Below are 12,053 nucleotides of genomic sequence, written 5' to 3'. Positions count from 1 at the left end.
CCCGGTCGAACGTTCTTGTAGCACGGCCTAGCTACATGACACCAGCCTACACATGCTGTTTATTTGCTCTCGGTTTATGCTCTCGGTCGTAATATGATATTGATTCACATTCGCCATTTGTGTGCCACCGCACCGCAACTCGCTGTGTGGGAGTTAGCTTTTTGGGAAATGATCCGCACCGAACACCCAACCGAACCGGGCTGATAGGTAAGTTTAAACGTGGAAATGCCATACACCACATCATCCTCGAGCCATTTGAAAGCGGCACATCGACAAAGGATTAGGCACACCACCACGCGCCAGTATCAAGTCTCATGGTGTAGAAAATGGGCAAACGTAAACAATTATTTCGAAATCAGTTCGCCCCGTTCCCTTACACTCCCGGCGAGAAAGCACGGGGTAACACGACAACTAACTAATAGAGCAATCGGTTTGCTATTTAAAACTATGATTAATTATTCAGTCCACCAGAACCCCATCTTAATGGTACGCGTGTTCGGTGTCGGATGAACAACCGTCCGTACTTGCGCATGTTCCTTCATACAAATCCATACCACCGGGATACAACGACAAAACCATCGCATTATATCGATGATGTTTTTTCCCCATTGTTTCCTGACAAAATCCAACGATCTCCACACCCATGGTCTCGATGCCGAAAAGCGAACGCTTTACTCACTTATTTATCAAACGCATCCCCGATCCGCATCAGGCACGGAGAATAGGCTAGGCGTGAATGTGAATCATTATTCACTTAGTGTTCACACCACCACCACCACCATCGCGCACCTGGCAACAAGCACAAACTCAGTTCAAATTAGTTGAACAAATTTAATTTAATCCCTGCTCCATCACCACTCCATTTAAATGCGCTCTGCAACATCCGTCGGTAACCATCCCCCAGACAGTCACTTTTGTTCTCGCTTCCAGATAGGGAGGTTGTAAAATAAATTGTTGTAAAATCTACTCTCCACACGTGTTGTGCCCTGCCCGGTGCAGTTCATCATCGTTTCCCTTTTTTTTACGCGATGAATAAATGATAACGCAACCTAACGGTGTAATCGCTGACGGTCTGGTGGCGGGAAGACTCTCTGGAGCGCCGCGAACAACCGATGGCATGTTTTCGCATCAAAGGCAACCCGGCACGGTGGAAAATCCATCATTAGCGAGTGCGTTTTTGTGAGTGCGGTGTGACGAGTTTTTCACCCTTGTCTGCTTTTATTCGACCCGTTAGAGGATTACTAACCCCTTCCACTGACTGGTCTGTTGGTTTATGTGACACAAAAGGTTAATGTTTTAGGTAGATACAAATCATAAATACACGTACATTGCAGCTGTTTGAAACTGTCATAGACATAGTGTATACTGTATTTAATTATTAAGCTTCACCATAGCTGAGATCAGGTTATAGCAGCATGCAGCATTTCTTAGTACACGGCTATTAGTACTTGCCATAATTGAATATAATGATTTTAAATTTTGCCCCATAAAAAGGGTGCTTTTAAACATTTAAAAGTGATGGTAATTGTGGGTAAAATTGCTCATCGTCATAATCAAAATATTGCAGTTGTAATTAGTGAGTAGTATCATCGAGATGGCCGATCTTACTATACATAATTTCTGCATGCATGCTGCTATAAAACCTTGCTCTGCAATTGTACTACAGACAACAATTCCTATGTTGTAAAGAATATAGCCTTAGTTAAGAATGCTTTAACACTGGAACCAGCACACACACACACACACACACACAATACACGATCCTACACAATGATCGCTGCTGATGCGAACACTAGTCCACCAGTCAACTATTGAACGATATGAAACCATTGTTTATTATGCATACTGTTAAATAGTGAACACTCCTAATTAGTTCCTATTCTTTCTCCCTTCGCAGGGCCCAGTAATAATGGGTGAAATGAGCACGGAATTGTAATGGCAAATCGAACGCGGCTTAATTCATCCTTCCCATAGCCTTAGGAAACAACGCCGTCAAATTGAACTGTCACGGTGGCAAAAAATACAACCTCTACTACATCGCTATAAAAAAAAAAAACCCATCGATGTTTGGATACGGATTGGATTCACTTGTGTGTGTCAATTGCGGCAAAAACCGCTCGTAGGTGTTATTTTTCCCACAATTTTCCCCTTATAACAGCTGGTTTTTTTTAACTGTTTAATATTTAAAAGTTACGATCAAAATTTAATACATCACACAAAATGATTGGGGCGCTGTACCATGCTGTACCGTATTGATGGGCAAGTGCCACGAGATTATAAATGAGAAAAGGCTAAAAGTAGATATACATACGCATTCACTGCGAGCAGTAGGTTAGGTGTGCAAGCGAGCAGCGAATTTTTGTACCAGTGCAATCAAACGCTAGATAGAATGATGATTCGGAACGATATTAACTAGCATAGGTGTGGACAGAGTTTCCTCAAAGGTGTATAATGTAGGAGAAGATGGGCGGTTATTTTTTTTATTCACTCTTCATTCACTTATCAATGTATTAACCTCGATTAACGAGGGGGAGGGGGGGGCACGCTGTGTGACGGCTAGCAGGGACAGTGCAGTGGTCATTACACGATAGTGTTAGGTATGTTTTAACAAGAAAGTAAACAAAATGCAGTACCACTAAATGCAATCCAGAACCAAAAAACGAAGCGAAACGTCAAACGACACTTAAATCAAAATAAAAGGGGAACCCGACCCATACACTAGGTAAGGTAAGCTAGACACTAACTAGCGTATGAACTAACGAAGAGTGAGACGCATTTTCGATGTGTATGTGTGCTTAGATGTAAGGAGTGTATCTGTCCAAACATCACGCCCGTAACGATGGCAACGAAAAACCACTGCCAACACTCGCCAGTGCCAGTGTCGTTCGTCTGATGATACGCTGACTGAGGGTGAAGTGTTTGGATATCCATCATTTATTATCCACAATCGCTAGTGGCTAAGTTTTCGGTGTACGTACTATGTATTTTTCCGGTAGCAGCTTGGACGGTGTGTTGCGTCTGTTTTAGCCACGCTTAAATCTCTTACTGTTAGGTGTTTTTGGTCGATTCGGACTGTGTGCTCCAATCTGTTCAATCTGTTCCGTTTCACAAACCCCTTCTCACGTAAAGCCAGACTTTGCAGAGCCTGCTATATAGCGTGCTCGTCTCTCTCTCTCTGTTTGCTGTTCGGCACACGTTTTTATCACTATCCCAGCCCGTCCGTTCGGTGTTTCCATTTGAAGACATTTCATTCACCCCGGAAACCCCATTATAGCCCAGCCAACCAGCCAAGGAAGATCAAACGTCTTCCACTGGAACGGAATACGAAGTGCTCTTGCTGTCAGAATCTTCTTGGTTTTTGTAACGTAGATGTCCATAGTCGCTAAAATCGAAAGAAACTCATTGCATGTATGTAAGTTCATTAATATTGATCGACACCCACGAATACAAAACACATCCTCCAGCCCCTGAAACAAAATAAATTGAAAAATTGGATTGTGAACTTAATATTCCATGTTTTGAAGTTGATAGTGTGTGTGTTTCTTTTAAAATGCATCCAAAATGGTGAAATTAAACGCTCACTAAACACTTGGAATAGACAAAAATCTCATCAAACTCAAGAGCATAATCGACAGAGTAAGTATGTTGCACAAACAAGAAAGGATTCCCTACTTTACACTAATCAATTAACACTCAACAATCATATCATAATTGTTGATATAAAATATCAACTCCGAGATACGCTATTATAGCGGATCGCTATAACCCGTGAAAAATCCGCGTATCTCAATTTTCCGCGTATTTCGAATCCGAGAGTAAAATCGTTTTTACTCCAATGTTAGACAGTTGACTTCCTTTTCTGCACTTATTTATTCTGTAAACTAGGCTACTTTTTGATAGAATACATTAACATGTAATTAAAAATAATTGTTTTATATGATAAAGGAAGATATTTTAGATCAATTTTACACCTTTTTGCTTAGATTTTGTGCTATAAACTATCTCAGCTGTCAAATTTCAAAAAGCCGCGTATCGCCGTATCCACGTATAAGAGGAACCGCGTATTTCCGGGACTGCCTGTACAAATTTAAAATTTTAAATGAAAAACCAAAAACTGTGAGTTTTTCCCAATAATACTTCAAATACTTTAATAACACTTGAATAACACGTTGAAGCTATAGAGTCGATTTCACGTGACGTACAAGAGGAACCACGTATTCGGGTACTGCTTGGCCATGCTTGTAGTCGGAGTGGTCCGGTAAAATGGCGTAATCAACTACTTACGTACTTGAACTATCGGGGAAGAATTGTGGCATTATAGCTGTATATCAGTCCGTTTACATCCACTGTTTTATGTTCGCTGTCTGAGATTCTCTATTTATACGAGACGAACTCAACTCACCTAATTTACAAAAAAGTTCCAAGCTGTACAATACTACTTCCATCAGTAAGGTGACCGAATAGGTTGTAAATGGGCAATTTTTATATTGTTCCAGCGGCAATAAACTGCTTACGATACCATCCATTAAAGCTAATTACGGTGCTGTACAACTTTTCCCAATAATAACGTTCATTATTACAGCAACATGTTCGCGTCCCTCAAAACGACACACTCGACCCGATTTACCTTGGCTGCGGCTGCGTTTCAGCACTTTATTGAGTGATAAAATATGGACATAATAATTTCAACCAGCTCTATAAACAGAAGGAAACAAATGGAACCCGTCGGATGGCGTTACTAAATCGATACTAAAATTCAAAACGATGGTGATTTCTTCCCGCCTTTCTGTGAAGTTCGCTACGATTACAGTATGAAATTGACTACCGTCGGTGGTAATGGTGGAATGAATATTAATGACAGTGTGCTACAGGACGTAACCGGGCGATGAGTGAACATGTCATTACCGAAAAAAAACGGATGTCGACATTCTTCTAGCTCATTGAGCAAACCGGAATCCCCAACGCCGGTCGGGATGTGTTGACTTCTGCCCACACGAACGAACGATTCGTAATGATTTTTTCCCCGCCATCCCGCATCGTTCTAATCGTGTCTGTTTTTCCTTACAGTTTAGCTGCATTTTTATATCGCAAGGATGATGTGCACCGTACTCTTCCGGGGTAAAATAAATATTTCATACCGAAAACCAAACAACGATCCGGAACAGACAGCAAAGGAGGGGGTGCCGACGGTGAGAGGAGAGATGGTAAAAACAATCAACCACCTATGGCTGCCCTACGGTATTGACATTCGTCGATTCGTCACTAACCGAGGTCCTGGAGCAGTCTCCCGCAGTGTGACTTTGATCTCGGTACGGTACGGGCAGGGCGAATAGGACCCAGACACAGCCACCGGGACATTACGCTGCTGTGAGTCGACAAAACAGGGTATGCATTCGTGGTCGGTGTACGCAAAAGAATCACTGATGACTGAGTTGTCTGCTAGTAAAAGGATTGCATCTCGCTCCCCTCGTCGTGTTTGATGAGGAACCGTTCGTGCAAAGAAAGTTTGAGTGGAGTGTCTTTTGAAATCGATATTTAAATAAACCACACCGTCACGCCCCCTACGACCACAATGATGAAAGCGAACGCACCGAAGCGTAGGAAATTATCCACCATCTCCAGCAGGACGGTTGCCACCGTGCACGCACGAGACGAACTTCCCCAAACACGTGGCAACCTGCGGGAGCGGTATCGCTTCATGGAGGAACTGTTCCAGCTGTTCGGCAGCATTACCGCCCACTGTTACCGGCAGCTCGCCCAAAAGGATCGTACCGTCTGGGAGCGTTTGTTTTGGCTGCTAATGCTTATCCTGGAGGCGGCCACGCTCGTGGCGATCATCATATCTGCCTGGGGGAAATTCACCGCCAATCCACTGATCACGACACTGCACGACACGATCTACCCGATCGAGCTGGTACCCTTTCCGGCGATCTCGCTCTGCAACAACAACCGCATCTCACGCACGGCCGCGCTCCGTTACGCCCGTCTGCTGGCGGAAAAGGACACGGCCGACCGTCGGAATGTGAGCTACTATCTCGACCAGATCGTGCTGCTCGGCAAGCTGTACGACTTTGACTATGAGAATTTGCACCAGATGACCAAGTTCCAGGAGTATCTCGATTTGCACGACGTAAGCAACGGCACCGGGATGTACAATGCGCTGGAAACGCTTGCCAAGGTAAGGCAAGAGCGTAGAACCAATGTGTAGGAACGGTGGCGAACGGGATGGAAGGATTCTAACCCAAGCGGCAAACCATTTTCACAGTTATCGCCCCGCTGCGAGGATATGCTGTTGCGTTGCTTTTGGAAAAGTATCGAACTACCGTGCATGCTGCGGAACGATATGATCGAGGTGCGCCGCACACAGTACGGATTTTGCTGCACGTTCAACTTTATCGGACACAACGAAGATAGCGAGTAAGACTATCCCCCGATCCGATGCACGGGAAGCAAGAGTACATCTTAAGTTTTGTTTGATAATATTACACACACATACAAGCACACACACATACACACGCTTGATGGAGTTCGAGAGTTTGTGATGTGCCAACTTGTGCACATGGGTAAATTTTCCTCGCACCGAAGACAACCGATGGGAAAAACTTATGATACTGAAGAGATGTTTCTATGAAATTTTTAGCTTCTGACGCCAACAAGTTGGTAGAGGAGAAGGTATGTGGATTATACTGTAGTATACGAACAAAACCCGTAATTACTCGTATTACAGGTGAACTTGAACTTCAGATGGCTTTGTAAGCGAGGAACTGAATGCAGCAGGCTGATAGAATGCATGAAATGTTCTAAATTTTAAATTTATCGCCTTAAGGTATGCAATTTGCAGCACAACGAGGCGTACTAAAAAAGGTGACGTTTAGTACTGAAACTCTTAACTTAGGTGTGGAGCACCGATTATCCGGGTGCCATTTTATCAGGTTTTTGTTAATCCGTGCAGTTCAAAAATTACAGTTCCGAAGGAAATTTAAATGTTCTCTGCAACACCGTTGAAGAAAAACGAAAGACTCAATTTTAATAGCTAAATTGGGCTACAATTATTTAACCTTTTGGTGGCTGTGCTAAATTTTTATAGTACTCGCTTCTAAAATTTGTCACTTGCTTTGATTTTAATTCTTAATTGATTAATTAATCTTAATAAAACAACAACTGGAAAATGAAAGCAAGGACAGGGCTAGGGAAAAGCGTTTAAAAACCTACAGTTTCTGTTGCAAAAATAAAACACTTAGGAAAAATACATGATACGCTACCCATTTTACGCCACTATTTATCATAAAAAAGAAGATGTGCTGATTATCCGTGCTATCCAAACATCTGGGAACGTTCGAGTCACGATGAGCACGGATAACCTGTGCTAACCTGTAAATTTCTTCATTGTGATACTGCTTCTTCTTCTTGTCACTTCTCATCTTATCACTAGTAGCACCGACTTTACGGACTTTATGCATAGTACATACGAAGTCCAAAAGTAATATATTTATATCAACCAACAGCTACATATTGATTAAAAAAAACGCTACTAATTAACTTACAAAACACGTAGGAATTTTCCAGCATAAAATTAAGAGGTACTTTTGTATTAGTAATTGAAAAAACTCCATCACACACATACACACACAATCAAGCCACACGTATTAGCTCGTGCTATAAATTGAAATCCTTGCACTGATGCAAGCTTTCCATACGGCTACCGACTGTTTTTTTTTTTTTTGCTGTGTTCTTCTACCCATCTTCTACCTCCAGAATTCATCCGCCGTCGTACTTTTTGGACGTAACTGGACCGGAAATGGGATTGGTGCTTCTGCTGAATGGATCCTCTAATGACTATTTCTACAACTTGTTCAACAACATTGGCTTCAACGTACGGGTCTTCCCTTTCCTTAGCATTGTCCACCTCTTGTTTCGAACCCCTTCCTCCTTTCTTCCTTCCTCCTCTTCCCTCTCTTTTCCGGTGACTGCACCTCATTCCCCCTTTTCAGTGTCTAGTAGCTAGGTAGTGATCCTGATCACTGTTGTCGCCCGCACGACAAGCTCGTGTAACGTGTCTAGAGTGTAGAGCTATTTTGTTTTCTTCCTGGTTTTTTTCCCGCTCCCCCCCTCTCCCGCCGAATGGTAGCTTCAAATTTTCAACCCCAACGAGGTCCCGGACAGTACCGCCGGCGGGGTAAACGAGCAATTCGTCCACCTCGGTACGGAAACGTTCATACGAATCGATGCCATCACCATCAACAGTGAGCCGGATGTGCTGCGCTACTCGAGACAGAAGGTAAGCCATTGCAGCTGCACCGATGAACTGCACTCACCTGCACGCAAAGGGTACATCTCCGATTCCGGTGCCAAAAAAAGCTACGAAAAGTACCGGTTGCCGAAACTGCACCGGACTCCGGTGGGTAATGTGGGCCGCTGTGGTTGTACCACCATTGCCGTGCAGCCGTGGAAGATGCCACATGAAGCAGATGGAAGGTAATTAATTTATTTCCCAGCAACTCCATCGCACCGGGATGCACTTTGGATGAAAACGGGAAACAGTGCGGCACTCACTCATTCAATGGGTGGATCCACTGTATTGCTGTTCCCGCAGCGAAGCGGAATTTGTAGCTGCAGTCGCATTTCCATTCGCATGGAATCCGATCCACTGGGCAGCAAGCATACCAGGGAACATTGTATCTGCCATCGATACGATGCAGCCCGGTGCATATCGACAAGCGCAAAGAGGCTGTATCGGAATTGCATTCGAGAGTGCTGTGGCAGATCGGGTTCACGGTGGCAAGGCTGGGGCATATAAAAACAGCTAGTTTGCTCATAATCCAATTAGGGAGCACTGCGGTAAAGGATCGGGGCTGGTAAAAGGGATTGTTGTAAAATACTGCACCCGAAAACTTACAACCCAATGGCAGCGTTTCCCAATTTTACATTCATTGGATGTGGAATTGGTCGAGTACTGGGATCGTGAAGTACAATTCCACAGCGAACATACTACGGATGGACGGCTGAAAATGGTTTCCTAATGATGAGTTTTGTACCGATGATTCTAATTTTTAGGTGCACCAATAGGAATTTATATCAAACGAACATTCTAAATGGGAAGACAAAGCATAATCGTGTTCTTTTCTCTATTCGTTACTTAGCTTAGGGTTCGGAATCGTTAAAATAGTTAAATAGCTTGCAACTGGCTTTCCAGCTACGCGTAAATCAAGTCAAAGAAAGCCAAAAATGGCAGACCTAGACTTCTCGAGGCTGTAGGGATGGTGATGGGATGGATCTCTGGTGTCTCTAACCTCTCATCTAATTCCATTAACTTAAATTCTGGGTACTTGTAAGAGGCAAAACCTGCTCGAAATTCATCAGTTTTATCAATTCTGATTGCAACAGAACATTCACGAAGATGGTGACACTATTCCTCCAATGTCCCTCTACCATTCTTGTATTTCTCCTACGGCTGATCTTCGGTGATCTTGTGGTTTGAGCTATTAGTGGCTTAAAACTATAAAATACTAAATACTAAACTAGCCTATACGATAGAAGATACTTCAAGTAAATTAAGGAGAAAGGGTTACATTAGAAAGTTACATTCGAGTTACTTCCAACGTACAGAGGAACGCCGATTATCAGACGCTCCAACGGCTTTGCGATCATGGTCTGCTGCAGGAGTCCTCTAAACCGCACACGGTCGAGCGCCGTCGTCAGCCAATCCATTATCCCGGTCGTTTTGGCGGACACATCAATGCGATCACAACATCTCAATCTGGGTCTGCCACGCCTTTTTTATCCATGTGGATGACCTAGTAGGACTTTACGGGCTGTTTCGTCCGTTGTCATTCTCATGACGTGACCAGCCCATGGAGATCCTCTCGGCTAAGAGAGTTTCGTCAGTTATGGACAAATCCCATGTCTCAGAGGCGCATGTAAGTAGTGGAACTATATAAGTTCGTCACGACAGGTGATTTGAGTAGAGGAATTACCTCAGACTGTAGAAAGTCTGGTTGGCTACCAGCACCCTAGCGCATATCTCAAGAGCAATGTTGTTGTTGTTGTTGACCCAAGACAGGTGAAATTTTGGACGACTTCCAAAGTGCACTCATCTGTCTGTACGACACCCTTGCGTAAGTTAGGATTGGTTAGCCTGGAGGTAGTGCCCCCATCAATTTCGTTTTTGACTCGTTAATCTCCAACCCGAGATATTTTCTGATATTTCAGATATTCTGATAACACGGATATTAGGGACAACTCCATTATGCGATAGTTATCAGCATTATAATCATCATGATTATCGTCTATTAGTAAAATATCCAATCCAACTGCTTCAGATTCTGAATGCTAGCCGTTTAGCTTCAGGATGCAATTGTCTTCAATACTGCCTTCTTTTTACTCACCAACGTGCTGGCCTTTAAAACCGACAAGAACAGCATGTTTTGTGGCATCTTTTAGACCGGAACCATTCCCCAAAGGGTTGTAGAAACCACATCGTTACGGAATGTTTCTCGTTCGAACTGGACCACCGGTCGTCGGCTAGACAACATGTTTCAGCGACCAGAACAACCGCAGAACAATATTTATGTACCGTGCAACTTTGCATACATGCCGTCCGTTTGCAGCATCGGTATCGCGCAAAGTGTACGCTTCACGACAGATGCTACCGAGAGTTCGACGGTTCCCACGCTACGCTCCTTTAGCGAGCAGCGTTGGATAAAGGAGGTAGCTTGAAGCCCACCTCCGGCTACCGCTCGAAATTGGCCAAAGCGGTAGTTGTGGAGGTGAAGATCCATTATCACCAACGCGTCCCCCCTTCCTCTCTCCTAACAGCTGGGTACATCTCCTACTTCCCCGCGCACGATAATTTATGCACTGCGGACTCCCCGTTCAAATGTGGGAGTTGAACAGTAACCTGCCGATTGTTTGCCGACTTTCAGCGCCAGTGCGTGTTTCGTAGCGAGCTGCTAAAGTACGGTGCCAACTATGGCCGCAGTAACTGCGTGGCCGCCTGTCGGCTCCGTAGCGTGATGGCACTGTGCGAGTGTGTGCCGTTCTACATGCCGACGGCTGGAGCATCGGCCAGCAGCAAATCCATAACGACCTGCAATCTCCAGCATATCGCTTGTCTGAACAAGTACAAGAGTAAGTAGGGCGCCAGGGTGGACAGGATGCTACGGCCCAGCTACGACCGCTGAAAATTATCCTTAACAGAATTAATCGCTTGGAATGCTGCACGGGCGCTGTTTTTTGAGGGTGGTGATGATAATGTTTTTGATAACTCTCCCCTTTCTCGGTGCTCCGCAATTGTAATTCGCAACACACCCATTCCGATCTCGGCACCCACAGTCAAGTGGTCAACCGTGATAACGGACATCGTGCGGATACCGGGCCTGGAGAAGGAGATGGAGGAATCGCTCTACTGTCCGGAATGTTTGCCCTCGTGCTCGGCCAGCAAGTATCAGATCACCGCCTCGGAGCTGCCGCTGATACGTTCCCGCCGCGATGGGTTCAGCATAACGGCCGGCATCGACCGGGTGGAAGACGTCGCGGTGGTGCGGATATTCTTCGGCCAGCCGGAAACGTGGATGTACAAGCAGGATGTGGCCTACTACTGGTTCGAGATATTTAGCAACTTCGGTGGGATGTTCGGCATCATGGCCGGCATGTCACTGATAACCCTAATGGAGGTTGTTTACTTTGTCGGCCGGCAGCTGGTGCTGGTTTTTGCGACCCGCTCCTGGAGTGCCCGGCTCCGTGCCCGCAAACCGACGACACTGGAGCTGCTGCAATGAAGCAATGTGTGTGTCTGTGTGTATGTGTGTGTGGCCATCCATACTGCACGATTTTTGGCGCAAAAACGCTTTGGTCAACAACACTTCCAACGGCTGTTAGTTACAGCCATTGTTTTGCACCACACCAATTAACACCACTAACGTACGGCTACGAGCGGCACTTAACATCATGAACACACGGAGGAGAAGGCAGAAGCACTGTGAAATTGTCCTCTAGTTGTCCAAACCAACCAACGGTTTAACTCGTTAGTTGGGTGCTGCTGTGTCACGATTGCT

At 44.7% G+C, this 12,053-nt stretch overlaps 1 protein-coding gene across 1 annotated transcript; it reads left to right on the top strand.

Moving 5' to 3' along the window:
* The first annotated feature begins 5,572 nt into the window (after positions 1 to 5,572).
* LOC128717272 (sodium channel protein Nach-like) lies at positions 5,573 to 11,777 on the top strand. Its single transcript, XM_053811427.1, has 6 exons — positions 5,573 to 6,178; positions 6,266 to 6,417; positions 7,756 to 7,900; positions 8,129 to 8,278; positions 10,923 to 11,127; positions 11,332 to 11,777. The coding sequence occupies exons 1-6, from the start codon at positions 5,573 to 5,575 to the stop codon at positions 11,775 to 11,777; spliced, it is 1,704 nt and encodes a 567-aa protein (XP_053667402.1).
* The last annotated feature ends 276 nt before the right edge of the window (positions 11,778 to 12,053 follow it).

This window comes from Anopheles marshallii, chromosome 2, assembly GCF_943734725.1.
Source record: "Anopheles marshallii chromosome 2, idAnoMarsDA_429_01, whole genome shotgun sequence".
Classification (NCBI taxonomy): domain Eukaryota; kingdom Metazoa; phylum Arthropoda; class Insecta; order Diptera; family Culicidae; genus Anopheles; species Anopheles marshallii.
The sequence above is the reverse complement of the archived record's forward strand: the minus strand, read 5'-3'. Positions and strand labels throughout refer to the sequence as shown.